Here is a 23,588-nt window from a genome sequence, read left to right as displayed (position 1 = left end):
CCGGACAAAGACCAGGTCAAGGGTGTTACCGTCCGTGTGTGTCTCAGAGGTTGAGAGCTGTGAGAGGCCTAGAGAAGTGGTTAGTGATAGATGCTGAGATGCAGATGTGAACGTGGGGCTGTTTATGGGGATGTTGAAGTCTCCGAGGATATGGGTTGGTAGCTCTGAGGACATGAAGTACGGCAGCCAGGCAGAGAAATGGTCCAGGAAGTGGGTGGGTGAGCCTGGGGGCCGGTATATGACCGCTACTCTGAGGGAGAGGGGACGAAAGAGCCTGATGGTGTGGACCTCAAAAGAAGGGAATGAGAGTGATGGAGCTGGGGGGATGACCTGGAAGGTGCATTGTGGGGAGAGAAGTATGCCGACTCCACCACCATGTCTGTTTGTAGGTCTCGGGGAATGTGAGAATTGTAAGCCACCATGGGTAATGGCAGCAGGAGAGACCGTGTCAGAATCCTGAATCCAGGTTTCCGTGAGGGCCATCAGATTCGGAGAGTTTTTCAGAAAGTAATTGTGTAGGAATTCCAAAGGGCACAATTAAAAGAAGGAGATGAAGGAGTGAAAGTAATATTAGTAAGATTATTAAGGTTTCTATGTGAGGTAGGGTATGGGTTGAGGTTGGTGGATGGTGGACCAGGGTTGATTTCTATGTAGAGTGTGGCTCTACGGGTGGAGGTCTGTGCTGGAGGCCCCATTATTCTCTATGTGGAGTGCGGCTCTGCGGAGGTAGGTGTTGGAGGCTCCATTATTCTCTATGTGGAGTGCGGGTGGAGGTCGGTGCTGGAGGCTCCATTGTTCCCTATATGGAGTGCGGCTCTGTGGGTGGAGGTCGGTGCTGGAGGCTCCATTATTTTCTATGTGGAGTGCGGCTCTGCTGGTGGAGGTCGGTGCTGGAGGCTCCATTATTCTCTATGTGGAGTGCGGCTCTGCGGGTGGAGGTCGGTGCTGGAGGCTGCATTATTCTCTTTGTGGAGTGCGGCTCTGCGGGTGGAGGTCGGTGTTGGAGGCTCCATTATTCTCTATGTGGAGTACAGCTCAGCAGGTGAAGGTCGGTGCTGGAGGCTCCATTATTCTCTTTGTGGAGTGCGGCTCTGCGGGTGGAGGTAGGTGCTGGAGGCCCCATTATTCTCTATGTGGTGTGCGGCTCTGCGGGTGGAGGTCGGTGCTGGAGGCTCCATTATTCTCTATGTGAAGTGCGGCTCTGCGGGTGGAGGTTGGTGCTGGAGGCTCCATTATTCTCTATGTGGAGTGCGGCTCTGCTGGTGGAGGTTGGTGCTGGAGGCTCCAGTATTCTCTGTTGAGTGCGACTCTGTGGGTGGAGGTCGGTGCTGGAGGCTCAATTATTCTCTATGTGGAGTGCGGTTCTGCGGATGGAGGTCGGTGGTGGAGGCTCCATTATTCTCTGTGTGGAGTGCGGCTCTGTGGGTGGAGGTCGGTGCTGGAGGCTCCATTATTCTCTGTGGGTGGAGGTCGGTGGTGGAGGCAGCTGACAATCAGCGTGATTTCAGTAGTCGCGTCCCATTAATAAAGTAGAACCAAAGAGAAGCCGCAGAATCACCGGAAAGAGCAAATCCGTGGCTGCTCCGTCCCGGCAGACTTCGGTGCAGACAGGACGTTCTGTTTCATGGACGTGTTCATTTGAAAGAGCGAGTTTTGTCCTCAAATCACCTTCTAGTAGGAATAGAGAATATCCCTAAATAATCTAATATGTCCATGTTCACACCACGAGAGCAGCATTCAGGCCAAACCTCCTCCAGTCCTCAGACTGGAGCTCAATAATGGCCACCAGAAAAATTCACTACTCACTAGTAGAGGTGAATCAATTTTTCAAAATTCGGTTCCAATTATGATCGGCGCCGTATATTGTTTTTGCAATATTCACCGAACACAGCTGAAAGTCATTGGAGTAGAAATTACCGCATATGTTCGGAATATATTCACTCAACTCTACTCACTAGTGTCTTTTTCTAGCGTCATACAGGATCAGATCCACAGATTACGGCTTATATCGGAATAACCGCTCCAGTCGTTATTTATGATCTTCCATCGGCTCATCTTCTCATTCAGGTCTCTGCAATATCGGATCCTCCAAGTGAAGATCTTCTGGATAATTTTTCTGAATTAATCATCAAGGACTGATACACACAGAGACAAGATGGTGGAGAGGATATTACACCTCACCCTAGAGATCCTCTTCCGGCTTACTGGAGAGGTGAGAGATTCTGATGACGTCACATTACATCATTCTTATCTATGGGAATAACAGATGGACAGAACTGGAGAGGTGAGGACTCTGGAAATGTCTGTAGTGAGATTAATTAATATGTCTCTCCATAACCAGGATTACACGGTAGTGAAGAAGACCTCTAGTGAGCGCTGTCAGGACCCTGTGTCTGAGGGATGGGGAAGACCCCTGAGTCCAATCACAGGGCCTCCATCTCACCCCCTGATACATGAGGACATCAATCACCATAAGATCCTAGAACTCACCTACAAGATGATTGAGCTGCTGACTGGAGAGGTGACACTGCTGGGAATGCTGGGACATTATACAGTAACAATATGAAGGGATCAGGGGGATGACAGTGTCATTGTATGTGTCAGGTTCCTATAAGGTGTCAGGATGTCTCCGTCTATTTCTCCATGGAGGAGTGGGAGTATTTAGAAGGACACAAAGATCTGTACAAGGACGTCATGATGGAGGATCCCCAGCTCCTCACATCACCAGGTAATAAGCAGGACTATATACGCTTGGCCTATAATTATCTGTATGTAAATAATGATTTCAGTCCCTGTATGTGTTTCCTCCAGATCTATCCAGTAAGAGGACAACACCAGAGAGATGTCCCCATCCTCTTCTTCCAGAGGACTATAAACTAGAAGATCTCGATGTGCCTCAGGATCCTAAGGTAGATGGAGAGAAGGTGTCATGATATCTCCCCTGTGATGTGTAGATGGCTGTGAAGGTCTTCTGCTCAGTCTTATTTTACCCACCAGTATTATATGTTTTGAGAATGGAGGAAATGGCAGGATTAGAGCTGATCATAGATGTGACTTCTCCATCTGTCTGTGACTTTTACAATATTTGTTTCAGGGTGAAGATCTGACCCATATTAATAATACAGAGACATATGTGAGGGGTGATGAGCGGTGTAAAGAGGAGATTCCCACATATGACTACCCAGGTGAGTAGTAACCACTAAATACAAAGAAGTCACAGATTCTACTGTAATTGTATGTTGAATTTCTAGTGGTCGTACAGGTCCTGGATGAACAGTCAAGTAAGAAGCCAAACCGATTTGAGGTCAACAAGAAATTATTATTATTATTTATTTATATAGCACCATTGATTCCATGGTGCTGTACATGAGAAGGGGTTACATACAAGTTACAGATATCACTTACAGTAATCAAACTAACAATTACAGACTGATACAGAGGGGCGAGGTCCCTGCCCTTGCGGGCTTACATTCTACAAGATTATGGGGAAGGAGACAGTAGGTTGGGGGTTGCAGGAGCTCCGGTGTTGGTGAAGCGGTAGTTTCGGTAATGGTGAGGAGGCAGCAGGGTCAGTGCAGGCTGTAGGCTTTCCTGAAGAGATGGGTTTTCAGGTTCCGTCTGAAGGATCCGAATGTGGTTGATAGTTGGACGTGTTGGGGCAGAGAATTCCAGAGGATGGGGGATATTCGGGAGAAGTCTTGGAGGCAATTGGATGAGGAGCAAATAAGTGTGGAGGAGAGAAGGAGGTCTTGGGAGGACCGGAGATTACGTGAGGGAAGATATCGGGAGTTTAGTTCAGAGATATATGGTGGAGACAGGTTGTGGATGGCTTTGTAGGTCAGTATTAGTAATTTGAACTGGATATGCTGAGGGAATGGGAGCCAGTGAAGAGATTTGCAGAGGGGGGAAGCAGAGGAGTAGTGAGGAGAGAGATTAATTAGTCGGGCAGCAGAGTTAAGGATGGACTGAAGAGGTGCAAGGGTGTTAGCAGGGAGGCCACAGAAAAGGATGTTGCAGTAGTCAAGGCAGGAGATGATGAGGGCATGCACAAGCATTTTAGTAGATTGACGGTTGAAGAAAGGAAGGATTCTGGAGATATTTTTGAGCTGGAGGCGACAGGAGGTGGAGAGAGCTTGGATGTGCGGTTTGAAGGACAGGGTAGAGTCAAAGGTTACTCCGAGGCAAATACAGTTATGCTCAAAACATTACATACTCCAGCAGAATTTTTGCTTTCTTGGCCTTTCTTTCAGAGAATACCCCATTTCTTAATACCGTGTATTGCCCCCTCTAACATCAATGACAGCTTGAAGACTTTTGTGGATGTGGATGAGGTTCTTTATTTTCTCAGATGGTAAAGCTGTTCTGCTGTAGCAAAGGACAGGACGACTTGAGCCTTGTGTTTTGGATCTGTTATGACCCCAATGGCGAGGGTCTCAGAGGAACGTGGAAGTCTGCAAGATACAAAAATCCAGCTCATAGGGCAGTGGTAACTGGGTTGACCATATATCTACTCCTAACGCCAACACTAGAAGTAGCCGGGGATCATTCCTACGTTGATTCTAGATGACACGCGCCAGCCGGAGAATCTAACTACCCCTAGTAGAAGAAAACAAAGACCTCTCTCGCCTCCAGAGAAAGGGACCCCAAAGCAGGATAGAAGACCCCACAAATAATAACGGTGAGGTAAGAGGAAATGACAAACACAGAAATGAACCAGGTTTAGCACAGAGAGGCCCGCTTACTAATAGCAGAATAAAGAAAGGTAACTTATATGGTCAACAAAAACCCTATCAAAATCCACACTGGAAATTCAAGAACCCCCGAACCGTCTAACGGTCCGGGGGGAGAACACCAGCCCCCTAGAGCTTCCAGCAAAGATCAGGATACAGATTTGGAACAAGCTGGACAATAATACAAAACAAAACAAATAGCAAAAAGCAAAATAGCAGACTTAGCTGATATAACCGGAACCAGGATCAGTAGACAAGAGCACAGCAGATTAGCTCTGATAACTACGTTGCCAGGCATTGAACTGAAGGTCCAGGGAGCTTATATAGCAACACCCCTAACTAACGACCCAGGTGCGGATAAAAGGAATGACAGAAAAACCAGAGTCAAAAAACTAGTAACCACTAGAGGGAGCCAAAAAGCAAATTCACAACAGTATCATTGTCATGTTGGAATGTCCAATTACGTCCCATGCGCAACTTCCGGGCTGACGATTGCAAATTTGCCTCCAGTATTTGCTGATAACATGCTGCATTCATCTGTCCTTCAACTTTGACCAACTTTCCTGTGCCTTTGTAGCTCACACGTTGCCAAAACATCAGAAGGCTTTGTTGACCTCTCTCCAAATGTAACGTTCAATTTTGGTCTCATCACTCCAAATTACCTTGTTCCAGAAGTTTTGAGGTTTGTCTCTGAGCTATTTTGCGCATTTTAGGCGAGATACTTTGTGGCATTTGCGCAGTAGTCGCTTATTTATGGCGCCTCGACCATGTTGCCCATTTTTATTCAAGTGCATCCTTATTGTCCATCTTGAAACAGCCACACCACTAGTTTTCAGAGAGTTCAGTATTTCAGCTGATGTGTTTTGTGGGTTTTTCTTTTCATCCCGAACAATTTTCCTGACAGTTGTGGACGACATTTTAGTTGGTCTACCTGACCGTGGTTTTGTTTTTACAGAGCCCCTGATTTTCCATGTGTTAATCACAGTTTGAACGCTGCTGACTGGCATTATCAATTCCTTGGATATCTTTTTGTATCCCTTTCCTGTTTTATACAGTTCAACTATCTTTTCCTGTAGATCCGCTGACAATTCTTTTGCTTCCCCATGACTCACAATCCAGAAACGTCAGTGGCTGGATGAAAGATGCAAGAGTCTGTCTGGATTCCAGAAACTCACTCAGCTTATATGCGCACACACACTGATTACAAGCAAACATTTCAGAGGTGAGGATGTTATCTTTAGTAGCCATTCAAACCCATTTGTGTCAACCTCTGTGCATGTTATCAGGCCAAAATCACCATGGTATGTGAACTTTTGATCAGGGTCATTTGGATGTTTTGGGTTGTCATTATGATTTAAAAAGAGAAAACACAGTAGTTTGACAATAAATGGCTTCACCCAACCACTAACCATGAGTGGAGAAAAAGTTTATTCTCTGAAAAAAGGCCAAGAAAGCAAACATTTTGCCAGGGTATGTAAACTTTTGAGGACAACTGTATGTTTATGTGTATATATACACAAAGCAGTATTACTTTATATAACGTGTATACAGCATTTGCATTATTATTATTTATTTATATAGCACCATTAATTCCATGGTGCTGTACATGCGAAAAGGGGGTTACATACAAAGTTATAGATATCGTTTACAGTAAACAAATTTACAATGAAAGACTGGTACAGAGGGGAGAGGACCCTGTCTTTGCGTACTTCCATTCTACGGGATAATGGGGAAGGGACAGAAGGTCGGGGGTGCAGCAGCTCGGGTGGTTGGTGAGGCGGCAGCTCTGGTGGTGGTGAGGGAGCAGCTCGTGTGGTTGTGGGGCAGCCGAATGGTTATTGCAGGCTGTAGGCTTTCCTGAAGAGATGGGTTTTCAGGTTTCGTCTGAAGATCCGAGGGTGGTAGATAATCGGACGTGTTGAGGCATGGAATTCCAGAGGATGGGGGATATTCGGGAGAAATCTTGGAGGCGGTTGTGTGAGGAACAAATAAGTGTTGAGGAGAGTAGGAGGTCTTGGGAGGATCAAAGATTACGTAAGGGAAGATAGTGGGAGATTAGTTCAGAGATATAAGGAGGGGACAGGTTGTGGATGGCTTTGTAGATTAGTGTTAGTAGATTGAACTGGATTCGCTGGGGAATTGGGAGCCAGTGGAGGGATTTGCAGAGGGGACAAGCAGGGGAGTAGCGAGGAGAGAGGTGGATTAGCCGAGCAGCAGAGTTGAGTACAGACTGAAGTGGTGCCAGTATCACCTGTGTAATGTATATAGACTGCTGTATATACATTATGTAGGTGATACTGATGTGTGTATGTATAGTTGCATATATATATGTGTGTATGTGTGTGTATATATATATATATATATATATATATATATATATATATATATATATATACAGCAGTATCACCTATATAATTTATATACAGCCGTTTATGTACATCATATAGGCGATACTGCTACTGGTGTGTGTGTGTTTATATGTTATATAGGCGACACTACTGTGTATAGTCCCAGTATATATAATATATTTATTATAGATCTATATATTAGTTTCCCATATATTATGTGTATACAGCAGTCCCAGTATCAGCTATATATTGTATATACAGTAGTCTCAATGTGATCTATATTCAGCAGTCGCGGTGCCTCCTATGTTATCCTATGTACATCAGCCTCAGTGTCTTCTATGTGATGTATGCACATCATAATCTAGTATAATGTTGTCTTAATTATATTGTAGAGTTGTGTGTGTATATATAGTGTATACAGCCCCTGGCAAAAATTTTGGAATCGCCGGCATTGGAGAATGTTCATTCAGTTGTTTAATTTTGTACAAAAAAAGCAGATCACAGACATGGCACAAAACTAAAGTCATTTCAAATGGCAACTTTCTGGCTTTAAGAAACACGAAAAGAAATCAAGAACAAAAAATGTGGTAGTCAGTATTTGTTACTTTTTTTTTAACCAAGCATAGGAGAAAAATTATGGAATCACTCAATTCTGAGGAAAAAATTATGGAATCATGAAAAACAAACAAACAAAAATACACTCCAAAACATCACTAGTATTTTGTTGCACCACCTCTGGCTTTTATAGCAGCTTGCAGTCTCTGAGGCCTGAACTTAATGAGTGTCACACAGGACTCTTCATCAATCTGGCTCCAACTTTCCCTGATTGCTTTTGCCAGATCAGCTTTGCAGGTTGGAGCCTTGTCATGGACCATTTTCGTCAACTTCCGCCAAAGATTTTCAACTAGATTGAGATCCGGACTATTTGCAGGCCATGACATTGACCTAATGTGGCTTTTTTCAAGGAATATTTGCACAGTTTTTGCTCTATGGCAGGATGCGTTAGCATCTTGAAAAATGAATTCATCATCCCCAAACATCCTTTCAATTGATGGGATAAGAAAAGTGTCCAAAATATCAACATAAACTTGTGCATTTATTGAAGATGTAATGCCAGCCATCTCCCCAGTGCCTTTACCTGACATGCAGCCCCATATCATCAAGGACTGTGGAAATTTGCATGTTCTCTTCAGGCAGTCATCTTTATAAATCTCATTGCAACGACTCCAAACAAAAGTTCCAGCATCATCACCTTGCCCAATGCAGATTCGCGATTCATCACTGAATATGACTTTCATCCAGTCATCCACAGTCCACGATTGCTTTTCCTTAGCCCATTGTAATCTTGCTTTTTTCTGTTTAAGTGTTAATGATGGCTTTCGTTTAGCTTTTCTGTATGTAAATCCCATTTCCTTTCGGCGGATTTTTACAGTTTGGTCACAGACGTTGACTCCTGTTTCCACTCATTCGTTTTGGTGTGCATTTTCTGTTTTGGAGACAAATTGCTTGAAAATTCTGGTCTTGACGCTTTGATGTCTTCCTTGGTCTGCCAGTATGTTTGCCTTTAACAACCTTCCCATGTTGTTTGTATTTGGTCCAGATTTTATTTAAATTGATCAATCTGAAGCCATCAAAAAATCAATTTGCCAATAGTGTATTTTATTGTTCGACCAGACATACAGTAAGCCAACGTTTCGGCCCGAATTGGCCTTTGTCAAGGCAATAATCTACAAAAGCGTAAAAATATAGAGATACTGAAAATGAATACATACATACATACATCGGAAAAAGAAAAAATACATAAATGACTGTATAGATACATTGGTCGAAAAAAACAAAAACAAATCAGAAGTATATATAAATCAAATTCATACAATAATGTCTAATAGAGATTCCATGAACAAGTATCATTGTACCTATATAGGATACATAAATAGATAAGAATATAACCCCATAAATATATACAGAGAGCAACGTTTCCCCTACACTGGGGAAAGAAAATTAAGAACAAAACAATACAGAGATAATTATTTGTAACCTCCATAAACAATACATCTACATAATCCATTATCCCCACTTAAATATTGTAGGTCTTAAGTAAGTAGGGATTAAAGAAAAGAGCAACCATATATAGAACGTCCTAGGTGGAACGAGTGAATACAGAAAAATAACCAAGAAAGACCATTATTACCTGTATGGTGGTGCAGGAATTATAACTGAAACGATACAATGAAATAAAGTGAAGTGCATGAGTGGGTGCCATAAAGAAAACTGAAAAGGTGAAAACATAAGAACTACCGATACCTGGAAGGGTGGGATATGCGGGGTCCAAGATGCAGCCGCAGTGAGGAGACGGTGTATCATGTAACCGCCATGGCGTATTTTATACTAAACATAAATCGACGATTCGATGCAAAAGAACAATGTTACCCATTCCGGCTCACTTCATTTTAGATAACCATAACATCTCACAGCTAGCTTCGGTACCATTAGACATTATTGTATGAATTTGATTTATATATACTTCTGATTTGTTTTTTTTCGACCAATGTATCTATACAGTCATTTATGTATTTTCTCTTTTTCCGATGTATGTATTAATTTTCATTTTCTCTATATTTTTACGCTTTTGTAGATTATTGCCTTGACAAAGGCCAATTCGGGCCGAAACGTTGGCTTACTGTATGTCTGGTCGAAAAATAAAATACACTATTGGCAAATTGATTTTTTGATGGCTTCAGATAGAAAAAAAAATAATATATTTATATTGATCCGAGCACTTTATAATACTAATATCATACTGACTGGTTTTTGATCCCCCTGATCTGTTATTGGTCCAGATTTTAGACACAGCTAGACAACCAACATCTTTTGCAACATTGCGTGCTGATTTACCCTCTTTTAAGAGTTTGATAATCCCCTCCTTTGTTTCAATTGACATCTCTCCTGTTGGAGCCATGATTCATGTCAGTCCACTTGGTGCAACAGCTCTCCAAGGTGTGATCACTCGTTTTTAGATGCAGACTAACGATCAGATCTAATTGGATGCAGGTGTTATTTTTGGGTATAAAATTTTACAGAGTGATTCCATAATTTTTTTTTTTTCCTCAGAATTGAGTGATTCCATAATTTTTCCCCTATGCTTGGTTACAAAAAGTAACCATTACTGACTACCACATTTTTTGTTCTTGATTTCTTTTAGTGTTCCTTAAAGCCAGAAAGTTGCCATTTGAAAAGACTTTAGTTTTGTGCCATGTCTGTGATCTGCTTTTTTCTACAAAATTAAACAACTGAATGAACATCCTCCAAGGCCGGTGATTCCATAATTTGTGCCAGGGGTTGTAGTGTAGAGATGTTTATATAATATGGCACTGTGTATATAGTATGGAATTCACTCTATATACACTGCCACATCTCTACACTATATAGTATATACACCTCTCTATATTCCTTACCACGGTATATAATGCGGAGCTTTGTATATAATAGATTGTAGTATACAGCTCTGGCAAAAATTAAGAGACCACTGCAAAATGTTCACTTTTTTGCTGTTAGAGTAGGACTGGCAAGAGTGAGGACCCTTGACGTGGGTTGCCAGCTTACGTATTGTGGCCATAATATTAACTAATATTTTGCTGAAGCATCCCCAGATCATCACCGATCCTCCACCAAATTTCACAGTGGGTGCAAGACACTGTGGCTTGTACGCCTCTCCAGGTCTCCGTCTAACCAATAGATGACCAGGTGTTGATCTGGGGTTGCTTCAGCAAGGCTGGAATTGGGCAGGTTAATCTTTGCGAAGGACATATGAATCAAGCTGCATACAAGGTTATGCTGGAAAAAAACACTTGATTCCTTCTGCTCAGGCAATGTTCCCCAACTCTGAAGACTGATTTTTCCAGCAGGACAATGCCCCTTGCCACACAGCAAGGTCAATCAGGTTTGGATGAAGGACCACCACATCAAATCCCTGTCATGGCCAGCCCACTCTCCAGACCTGAACCCTATTGAAAACCTCTGGAATGTAATCCAAAGAAAGATGGATAGTCACAAGCCATTATACAAAGAAGAACTAGTTAAATTTTTGTACGAGGAGTGGCATTAGGTCGCCAAAAAGCAGTGTGAAAGACTGGTGGAAAGCATGCCAAGACTCATGAAAGCTGTGATTAAAAATCATGGTTATTCCACCAAATATTGATTTCTAAACGGAGTTAAAACATTAGTATTGTTCTTTCTAAATGATTATGAACTCTTTGTGTTATTTGAGGTCTGCAAGCACTGCATTTTTTTTTTGACCATTTCTCATTTTCAGAAAATAAATACGAAATTTATTGCTTGGAACTTCGGAGACATGTTGTCAGTAGTTTATAGAATGAAAGAACAATTTACATTTTACTCAAAAATATACCTATAAAGAGAAAAATCAGACAAACTGAACATTTTGCAGTGGTCTCTTAATTATTGCCAGAGCTGTATATTATGGAGCTGTGTATACTTCTCCTGTCCTGTATAAATGGTGCCATTCTCTTCTCAGTATCGATTATGTATATATATACTGCCCAGTACCACTCCTCCTGTCCTGTGTATATATACACTGCACAGTACCACTCCTCCTGTCCTGTGTATATATACACTGCACAGTACCACTCCTCCTGTCCTGTGTATATATACACTGCACAGTACCGCTCCTCCTGTCCTGTATATATACACTGCACAGTACCACTCCTCCTGTCCTGTATATATACACTGCACAGTACCGCTCCTCCTGTCCTGTATATATACACTGCCCAGTACCACTCCTCCTGTCCTGTATATATATACTGCACAGTACCACTCCTCCTGTCCTGTATATATACACACTGCACAGTACCGCTCCTCCTGTATATATACACTGCACAGTACCACTCCTCCTGTCCTGTGTATATATACACTGCACAGTACCACTCCTCCTGTCCTGTGTATATATACACTGCACAGTACCACTCCTCCTGTCCTGTGTATATATACACTGCACAGTACCGCTCCTCCTGTCCTGTATATATACACTGCACAGTACCGCTCCTCCTGTCCTGTATATATACACTGCACAGTACCGCTCCTCCTGTCCTGTATATATACACTGCCCAGTACCACTCCTCCTGTCCTGTATATATACACTGCACAGTACCACTCCTCCTGTCCTGTATATATACACTGCACAGTACCACTCCTCCTGTCCTGTATATATACACTGCACAGTACCACTCCTCCTGTCCTGTATATATACACTGCACAGTACCACTCCTCCTGTCCTGTATATATACACTGCACAGTACCACTCCTCCTGTATATATACACTGCACAGTACCACTCCTCCTGTATATATACACTGCACAGTACCACTCCTCCTGTATATATACACCGCACAGTACCACTCCTCTTGTATATATACACTGCACAGTACCACTCCTCCTGTCCTGTATATATACACTGCACAGTACCGCTCCTCCTGTCCTGTATATATACACTGCACAGTACCACTCCTCCTGTCCTGTATATATACACTGCACAGTACCGCTCCTCCTGTCCTGTATATATACACTGCACAGTACCACTCCTCCTGTCCTGTATATATACACTGCACAGTACCACTCCTCCTGTCCTGTATATATACACTGCACAATACCACTCCTCCTGTATATATACACTGCACAGTACCACTCCTCCTGTCCTGTGTATATATACACTGCACAGTACCGCTCCTCCTGTCCTGTATATATACACTGCACAGTACCGCTCCTCCTGTCCTGTATATATACACTGCACAGTACCGCTCCTCCTGTCCTGTATATATACACTGCACAGTACCACTCCTCCTGTATATATACACTGCACAGTACCACTCCTCCTGTCCTGTATATATACACTGCACAGTACCTCTCCTCCTGTCCTGTATATATATACTGCACAGTACCACTCCTCCTGTCCTGTGTATATATACTCTGCACAGTACCACTCCTCCTGTCCTGTATATATACACTGCACAGTACCACTCCTCCTGCCCTGTATATATACACTGCACAGTACCACTCCTCCTGTCCTGTATATATACACTGCACAGTACCGCTCCTCCTGTCCTGTATATATACACTGCACAGTACCACTCCTCCTGTATATATACACTGCACAGTACCACTCCTCCTGTCCTGTATATATACACTGCACAGTACCACTTCTCCTGTCCTGTATATATACACTGCACAGTACCGCTCCTCCTGTCCTGTATATATACACTGCACAGTACCACTTCTCCTGTCCTCTATATATACACTGCACAGTGCCACTCCTCCTGTATACACTGCACAGTACCACTCCTCCTGTATATATACACTGCACAGTACCAGTCCTCCTGTCCTGTATATATACACTGCACAGCACCACTCCTCCTGTCCTGTATATATACACTGCACAGTACCACTCCTCCTGTCCTGTATATATACATTGAACAGTACCTCTCCTCCTGTATATATACACTGTACAGTACCGCACCTCCTGTCCTGTATATATACACTGCACAGTACCACTCCTCCTGTCCTGTATATATACACTGCACAGCACCACTCCTCCTGTCCTGTATATATACACTGCACAGTACCACTCCTCCTGTCCTGTATATATACACTGCACAGTACCACTCCTCCTGTCCTGTATATATACACTGCACAGTACCACTCCTCCTGTCCTGTATATATACACTGCACAGTACCACTTCTCCTGTCCTGTATATATACACTGCACAGTACCGCTCCTCCTGTCCTGTATATATACACTGCACAGTACCACTTCTCCTGTCCTCTATATATACACTGCACAGTGCCACTCCTCCTGTATACACTGCACAGTACCACTCCTCCTGTATATATACACTGCACAGTACCAGTCCTCCTGTCCTGTATATATACACTGCACAGCACCACTCCTCCTGTCCTGTATATATACACTGCACAGTACCACTCCTCCTGTCCTGTATATATACATTGAACAGTACCTCTCCTCCTGTATATATACACTGTACAGTACCGCACCTCCTGTCCTGTATATATACACTGCACAGTACCACTCCTCCTGTCCTGTATATATACACTGCACAGCACCACTCCTCCTGTCCTGTATATATACACTGCACAGTACCACTCCTCCTGTCCTGTATATATACACTGCACAGTACCACTCCTCCTGTCCTGTATATATACACTGCACAGTACCACTCCTCCTGTCCTGTATATATACACTGCACAGTACCACGCCTCCTGTCCTGTATATATATATACACTCACCGGCCACTTTATTAGGTACACCATGCTAGTAACGGGTTGGACCCCCTTTTGCCTTCAGAACTGCCTCAATTCTTCGTGGCATAGATTCAACAAGGTGCTGGAAGCATTCCTCAGAGATTTTGGTCCATATTGACATGATGGCATCACACAGTTGCCGCAGATTTGTCGGCTGCACATCCCAAAGATGCTCCATACAAGGCAGGATGGATCCATGCTTTCATGTTGTTTACGCCAAATTCTGACCCTACCATCCGAATGTCGCAGCAGAAATCGAGACTCATCAGACCAAGCAACGTTTTTCCAATCTTCTACTGTCCAATTTCGATGAGCTTGTACAAATTGTAGCCTCAGTTTCCTGTTCTTAGCTGAAAGGAGTGGTACCCGGTGTGGTCTTCTGCTGCTGTAGCCCATCTGCCTCAAAGTTCGACGCACTGTGCGTTCAGAGATGCTCTTAGGCCTACCTTGGTTGTAACGGGTGGCGATTTGAGTCACTGTTGCCTTTCTATCAGCTCGAACCAGTCTGCCCATTCTCCTCTGACCTCTGGCATCAACAAGGCATTTCCGCCCACAGAACTGCCGCTCAATGGATTTTTTTTCTTTTTCGGACCATTCTGTGTAAACCCTAGAGATGGTTGTGCGTGAAAATCCCAGTAGATCAGCAGTTTCTGAAATACTCAGACCAGCCCTTCTGGCACCAACAACCATGCCACGTTCAAAGGCACTCAAATCACCTTTCTTCCCCATACTGATGCTCGGTTTGAACTGCAGGAGATTGTCTTGACCATGTCTACATGCCTAAATGCACTGAGTTGCCGCCATGTGATTGGCTGATTAGAAATTAAGTGTTAACAAGAAGTTGGACAGGTGTACCTAATAAAGTGGCCAGTGAGTGTGTATATATATATATATATATATATATATATATATATATATATATATATATATATATATATATATATATATATATATATATAGTGCACAGTACCACTTCTCCTGTCCTGTATACAGTCATGGCCAAAAGTATTCATACCCCTGCAATTCTGTCAGAAAATACTCAGTTTCTTCCTGAAAATGATTGCAAACACAAATTCTTTGGTATTATTATCTTCATTTAATTTGTCTTAAATGAAAAAACACAAAAAGAATTGTCCTAAAGCCAAATTGGATATAATTCCACACCAAACATAAAAAAGGGGGCAGACAAAAGTATTGGCACTGTTCGAAAAATCATGTGATGCTTCTCTAATTAGTGTAATTAACAGCACCTGTAACTTACTTGTGGCACCTAACAGGTGTTGGCAATAACTAAATCACACTTGCAGCCAGTTGACATGGATTGAAGTTGACTCAACCTCTGTCCTGTGTCCTTGTGTGTACCACATTGAGCATGGGGAAAAGAAAGAAGACCAAAGAACTGTCTGAGGACTTGAGAAACCAAATTGTGAGGAAGCATGAGCAATCTCAAGGCTACAAGTCCATCTCCAAAGACCTGAATGTTCCTGTGTCTACCGTGCGCAGTGTCATCAAGAAGTTTAAAGCCCATGGCACTGTGGCTAACCTCCCTAGATGTGGACGGAAAAGAAAAATTGACAAGAGATTTCAATGCAAGATTGTACGGATGTTGGATAAAGAGAATCGACTAACATCCAAACAAGTTCAAGCTGCCCTGCAGTCCGAGGGTACAACAGTGTCAACCCGTACTATTCGTTGGCGTCTGAATAAAAAGGGACTGTATGGGAGGAGACCCAGGAAGACCCCACTTCTTACCCCGAGACATAAAAAAAGCCAGGCTGGAGTTTGCCAAAACTTACCTGAAAAAGCCTAAAACGTTTTGGAAGAATGTTCTCTGGTCAGATGAGACACAAGTAGAGCTTTTTGGGCAAAGGCATCAACATAGAGTTTACAGGAGAAAAAAGAGGCATTCAAATAAAAGAACACGGTCCCTACAGTCAAACATGGTGGAGCTTCCCTGATGTTTTGGGGTTACTTTGCTGCCTCTGGCACTGGACTGCTTGACCGTGTGCATGGCATTATGAAGTCTGAAGACTACCAACACATTTTGCTGCATAATGTAGGGCCCAGTGTGAGAAAGCTGGGTCTCCCTCAGAGGTCATGGGTCTTCCAGCAGGACAATGACCCAAAACACACTTCAAAAAGCACTAGAAAATGGTTTGAGAGAAAGCACTGGAGACTTCTAAGGTGGCCAGCAATGAGTCCAGACCTGAATCCCATAGAACACCTGTGGAGAGATCTAAAAATGGCAGTTTGGAGAAGGCACCCTTCAAATATCAGGGACCTGGAGCAGTTTGCCAAAGAAGAATGGTCTAAAATTCCAGCAGAGCATTGTAAGGAACTCACTGATGGTTACCGGAAGCGGTTGGTCGCAGTTATTTTGGCTAAAGTATTGGGCTGAGGGTGCCAATACTTTTGTCTGGCCCATTTTTGGAGTTTTGTGTGAAATGATCAATGTTTTGCTTTTTGCTTCATTCTCTTTTGTGTTTTTTCATTTAAGACAAATTAAATGAAGATAATAATAACAAAGAATTTGTGATTGCAATCATTTTCAGGAAGAAACTGAGTATTATCTGACAGAATTGCAGGGGTGTGAATACTTTTGGCCATGACTGTATATACACTGCACAGTACCACTCCTCCTGTATATATACACTGCACAGTACCACTCCTCCTGTATATATACACTGCACAGTACCACTCCTCCTGTATATATACACTGCACAGTACCACTCCTCCTGTCCTGTATATATACACTGCACAGTACCACTTCTCCTGTATATATACACTGCACAGTACCACTCCTCCTGTCCTGTATATATACACTGCACAGTACCACTCCTCCTGTCCTGTATATATACACTGCAGAGTACCACTCCTCCTGTATATATACACTGCACAGTACCACTCCTCCTGTATATATACACTGCACAGTACCACTTCTCCTGTATATATACACTGCACAGTACCACTCCTCCTGTCCTGTATATATACACTGCACAGTACCACTCCTCCTGTCCTGTATATATACACTGCACAGTACCGCTCCTCCCGTCCTGTATATATACACTGCACAGTACCACTCCTCCTGTCCTGTATATATACACTGCACAGTACCACTCCTCCTGTCCTGTATATATACACTGCACAGTACCACTCCTCCTGTATATATACACTGCACAGTACCACTCCTCCTGTATATATACACTGCACAGTACCACTCCTCCTGTATATATACACTGCACAGTACCACTCCTCCTGTCCTGTATATATACACTGCACAGTACCACTCCTCCTGTCCTGTATATATACACTGTACAGTACCACTCCTCCTGTCCTGTATATATATACTGTACAGTACCACTCCTCCTGTCCTGTATATATACACTGTACAGTACCACTCCTCCTGTCCTGTATATATACACTGCACAGTACCACTCCTCCTGTCCTGTATATATACACTGCACAGTACCACTCCTCCTGTCCTGTATATATACACTGCACAGTACCACTCCTCCTGTCCTGTATATATACACTGCACAGTACCACTTCTCCTGTATATATACACCGCACAGTACCACTCCTCCTGTATATATACACTGCACAGTACCACTCCTCCTGTCCTGTATATATACAGTGCACAGTACCACTCCTCCTGTCCTGTATATATACACTGCACAGTACCACTTCTCCTGTCCTGTATATATACACTGTACAGTACCACTCCTCCTGTCCTGTATATATACACTGTACAGTACCACTCCTCCTGTCCTGTATATATATACTGCACAGTACCACTTCTCCTGTCCTGTATATATACACTGTACAGTACCACTCCTCCTGTCCTGTATATATACACTGCACAGTACCGCTCCTCCTGTATATATACACTGCACAGTACCGCTCCTCCTGTCCTGTATATATACACTGCACAGTACCGCTCCTCCTGTATATATACACTGCACAGTACCTCTCCCCTGTATATATACACTGCACAGTACCACTCCTCCTGTCCTGTATATATACACTGCACAGCACCACTCCTCCTGTCCTGTGTATATATACACTGCACAGTACCACTCCTCCTGTCCTGTATATATACACTGCACAGTACCGCTCCTCCTGTCCTGTATATATACACTGCACAGTACCACTCCTCCTGTATATATACACTGCACAGTACTTCTCCTCCTGTCCTGTATATATACACTGCACAGTACCACTCCTCCTGTCCTGTATATATATACTGCACAGTACCACTCCTCCTGTCCTGTATATATACACTGTACAGTACCACTCCTCCTGTCCTGTATATATACACTGCACAGTACCGCTCCTCCTGTATATATACACTGCACAGTACCACTCCTCCTGTCCTGTGTATATATACACTGCACAGTACCACTCCTCCTGTCCTGTATATATACACTGCACAGTACCACTCCTCCTGTCCTGTGTATATATACACTGCACAGTACCACTCCTCCTGTATATATACACTGCACAGTACCACTCCTCCTGTATATATACACTGCACAGTACCACTCCTCCTGTCCTGTATATATAAACTGTACAAACGCACCTAGGTTTTAGAGGAGGAAATTAGGGAGAAAAACTGAAGCAAAAAATGTGGTCACTTCTGTACTTAATATCCCCTATCCTGGTATGCATGGCCCCATCAGAAAAGATTTTTAATAAAAAACTATTTACTTGCCTTCCTCCGTTCCCTGGCAGTGTCCTCGCATGGCAGGGACGTCATGTGCTGCTCACAAGCAGAGCACAGCTGCCGGAATACTCACCGGGACTGTGCGCACATAGAGCAGTGAGTATTCCTTGCTCTTCAGTAGCGCGCGGAGTCAGCCACCGGCTTCCTGCTGCTGCCGGCGGTCACTTGTGTCGATACTTTAGAGAAATGAATATTCAGGACGCGCTCAGAAGTGTATTAGACCCGCTGGAGTGCCTTGTGGTCCTAGTAGGATGCCTGGGAGTCACAAGGCAAAGTAAAAGTAAGTGTGGACCTGGACAAGCTATTTGACCAAGGCATTGTTGAGGATAACCCGTTATGGGCTTTTATTTTTGGAATGGACTGCAGGAAGGTAGTGGTCCCAGGTCTTATAAGTGGCCCATGGACACAGATTCCAGTTTAAAGAAACCCTACAGGAAGGGTTTGGGTGTGTGTCAGTTTGGAGTGTGCAACGGCTCTTCAGAAGCTCAGCCTGTGTTAACTCTGAGCCAGCAGAGCAAACTTCTGGCACCCCGCAGTGTGATACGGTGGTGCCGTCGCCCTCTGCAACCGGACTCGCAGTGACTGCTTTGTTTCCCGTGTGCACTACTCTGTGTGAGTGTGGACATTAAAAACACTTTTGCTGTGAACTTTTCCTGTAATCAGTCTGTCACACTGAACCAGCCCCGCTGCACTACAATATATACAAACAAACAAGGAAAAAACCATAATCGCTCCTACTCGCCTTTTCCCCGCTCCTCTGCAGCGCGTAGTCTGTGTTAAATATTTAAATAAAATAGCACTGGTGATTGCACCATGTGCAGGTGCTGAGTCCAGCCCAAAACTCCTCCAGCCTCGCCGGAGCTCACGGTAAGTCCTCACATATTCGGTCAGCACCAACGTGTACCACAATCTTCGGCGCTACACTCCTCCTCCATCCTCGTCTTCTTCCTCGTCACCTCTGTTAATCCTGGATGCATCCTCTGATTCTAACCACAGAAGGCGTTTTTCTCAGTATTTTTTCCATTCCAATACACACAAAGTAAACAATTTCAATGGTGCCAACACTTTCGTCCATGACTGTATATAGAGAAATGTGAGACAATATAGAGATTAAAAATACACTTTATTAGATCGCAATTGAAAACAGATAAAAATACAAAAAGCCATTTAAGAAGGATAAATGTAATCACAAAAAGACAATGGAATGGGGCATCTGGATGAGCAGTGGGTAAGTCCTAATCATCCAGCCTTATGGATCTTTCACACATCTTGATATTTCCAGTACTGGAAAAAACAGAATCGGAGATATCCGTGTCCATTTGTATGTGTGTTTCATATATGTGACAACCATGTGCCGCATCAGTCTCATAAGTACCGGTGCCTGGTAATCAGCGGTACTGTAAACGATGATCCCTGGCACCAGACATTGAAGACAGCTCACATCATTGACCCTTGCTCTGCCTGCGATCAGCACTAGCTTGTGACAATGTTGAGGGATGTATTGAGCCCCCGCTTAAAAATAAAATAAAAAAATCACATTATACTAACCTTAAGGGCTCATACTCCTCTGCGAGGAAAACTAACAAGTGCAATCCGATTAAAAGTCGGACTGCACTCTGACCAATGTTAATCTATGAGTATTCTACGGTTGTCCTCGTATCTCAGACGAGACTCGCCAATGCAAGTCAATTGGTGTGACAATTTATTGACCAGCAGAGGGAAAGCCGACATCTGGGGACAGATATTTATAGCCTGGGAAGGTGCTAATACACATGGAGCTTGCCAGGATATTAATATCAGCTCACAGCTGTTATACTTAGTTTTACTGATTATTAAAATAGAGGCCCCTCAAAAAAATCACGAAAGGTCCTCCTTTAATTAATAACCAGGCTAGGCAGAGAGCTGAGGCCTGATATTAATAGCCTACGAAGGGACCATGGACATTGACCCTATTCCAGACTAAAAACCTCAGCTCTCAGCCGCCCCAGAAATAGCGCATATATAAGATGCACCAATTATGGCATTTAGCCTCGCTCTTCCCACTTGCTCTGGTGCGGTGGCAAGTGGGGTGATAGTGGGGGGGGATTGATGTTACCTTTGTATTGTCAGGTGACATCAAGCCCAAAGATTAGTAAGGGAGAGGCGTCTTTAAGACGTCCCCATTACTAACCACATAGTCAAATTGTATAAAAAATAACACACATAGAATAAAGTCTTCAATTGGAAAAATTAAAGACACCTTTAATGAATCTAAATTAAACTATACTCACGTCATCTCCCAGTCCATTGAAGCCAATGTCTCCTGTAACAGAATTTAAAATAATAATAAACAACAATATTCCTCAACTGTCCGCTGAAAAGATAATTATCCATTTGTCCCACAATGGGTCAAATATAAAGGTGCCATTAACTTCCCCCAACAATCAACCCACTTGCCACCGCACCAGGGCAAGTGAGAAAAGCGAGGTTAAGTGGCAGATTTTGTGCATTCTGTGGATCAGCCTTTTCTGGGGTGGCTGAGAGCAGATGTTTTCAGTCTAGGATGGTGCCAATATACATGGGGAGGTACCCCATTACAATAACCAGTAAAGGCTAAGTTTACAACTGAGAGCTGTTATTAATAGCCTGGGAAGCTCCTTGGGTATTACCCCCTTGCCAGGCTTTAAACATCTGCCCCCAGCCATTTGCTTTCCTTCTGGTTATGAAAAATTAAGCACATGCCTTTTTTTTTTTTTCAGAAAAATAATCGTTTCATTAAATGTACAGTAAGCTGCACACACTGTACTAATTATGTGTGTGACTGACCTTGTATCTGTCTATTCTATGTGAATATACTGTTTGTAATGTATCTATTCTGTCACCTTATGCTGTGATTTTATTGTACACAGAAGATGAATTGCTGGCTTTATATATAATAATAATAATTGTATTTCTATAGCGCCAACATATTTCGCATCACTTTAGAGGGTTGTACAGATAATAGACCTTACAGCATAACAATGAACACATAGATCAAAACAGGTACCAAGAGGATTGAGGGCCTTGCTCGCAAGCTTACAGTCTATGAGAAAAAAGGGGAGACCCAAAAGGTGGATGGTAAGAATTGCTTTTGTTGTTCGGACCAGCCATAGTGTAAGAATTGGGTGTTCGTGTAATACTGCATGAACTGGTTATTGGCCTAAGTATGTAACAATACAGACACAGAGGGCTATTAAATGCATAAAGCATGTGAGAACATGATGCGAGGAACCTGGTTATGGTAAATATTTTGAATGGGCAACACAGGGATAGTTAGGTTAGTGCTTTGAGGCGGTAGGCCAGTCTGATCAAATGCGCATTTAGGGCACCGAAAACTGTGTGGATTGGGGATTAATCGTATTATCCTGGGTAGTGCATTCCAAAGAATTGGCGCAGCACGTGAAAAGTCTTGGAGACAGGAGTGGGAGGTTCTGATTATTGAGGATGTTATCCTCAGGTCATTAGCAGAATGGAGGGCACGGGTAGAGTGGTAGACTGAGACGAGGGAGGAGATGTAGGGTGGTGCTGAGCCATGGCGTGCTTTTGTGGGTGAGGGTAATAAGTTTGTATTGGATTCTGGAGTGGATGGGTAACCAGTGTAATGACTGGCCAAAGTAGCAGCATCGGAATAACGATTGGTGAGGAATATGATCCTGACTGCAGCATTCAGAGATTGGAGTGGGAGGAGTTTGGTAAGAAGGAGACCGATTAGTAGAGAATTACAATAGTCCACACGAGAATGAATAAGAGAAACGGTAAGAGTTGAAAGTAAGAAATAGTCAAATTCTAGAAATGTTTTTGATGTGCAGATAACAAGAGCGAGCCAGTGATCAGATGTGAGGGGTGAATGAAATCTTGACATCAAGTATGGCATGTTGCTGGGGATTAACGGTGGAACCACACATGGAAATGGCAATGTCGGGCATAGGGAAGTTAGTAGAGGGAGGAAACACAAGGAGTTCAGTTTCTGACTGGTTCAGTTTCAGATAGAGGAAGGACATGATGTTAGAGATAGCGGTAAGACAATCATTGGTGTTGTCTAAAAAGGCAGGCGTGATGTCAGGAGTAGAGGTGTATAATTGGGTGTCATCAGCATAGATATGGTACTGGAAACCAAATCTACTGGTTGTTTCTCCAATAGGGGCAGTACACAAAGAGAAAAAAAGGGGGCCTAGAACCGATCTTTGAGGAACTCCAACAGTAAGGGGAAGAGGAGAGGAGGAGGAGCCAACAAAAGATACAGTGAAGGATCGGTCAGAGAGATAGGAGAACTAGGAGAGAACGGTATTCTTGAGGCCGATGGAGCGGAACATACTGAGGAGGAGCTGGTGATCCACAGTATCGAATGCTGCAGAGAGATCTAAGAGAATTAGCATGTAGTAGTGACCATTAGATTTAGCTGTTAGTAGATCATTAGAGACTTTAGTGAGGGCGGTTT

The 23,588-nt window shown here is 43.2% G+C and overlaps 1 protein-coding gene across 1 annotated transcript in view; it reads left to right on the top strand.

Moving 5' to 3' along the window:
• The first annotated feature begins 2,065 nt into the window (after positions 1–2,065).
• The window catches only part of LOC143768033 (uncharacterized), a 33,648-nt gene continuing 12,125 nt past the window's right edge, over positions 2,066–23,588 (top strand). The window contains exons 1-5 of the mRNA XM_077256686.1: positions 2,066–2,212; positions 2,342–2,521; positions 2,605–2,728; positions 2,812–2,909; positions 3,095–3,185. Of these exons, the coding sequence (XP_077112801.1) occupies positions 2,156–2,212; positions 2,342–2,521; positions 2,605–2,728; positions 2,812–2,909; positions 3,095–3,185 (550 nt within the window). The 5' untranslated portion in view covers positions 2,066–2,155. The remainder of the gene's footprint in view (positions 2,213–2,341; positions 2,522–2,604; positions 2,729–2,811; positions 2,910–3,094; positions 3,186–23,588) is intronic.

The sequence above is a fragment of the Ranitomeya variabilis genome, chromosome 4 (assembly GCF_051348905.1).
Source record: "Ranitomeya variabilis isolate aRanVar5 chromosome 4, aRanVar5.hap1, whole genome shotgun sequence".
NCBI lineage: Eukaryota > Metazoa > Chordata > Amphibia > Anura > Dendrobatidae > Ranitomeya > Ranitomeya variabilis.
The sequence above is the reverse complement of the archived record's forward strand: the minus strand, read 5'-3'. Positions and strand labels throughout refer to the sequence as shown.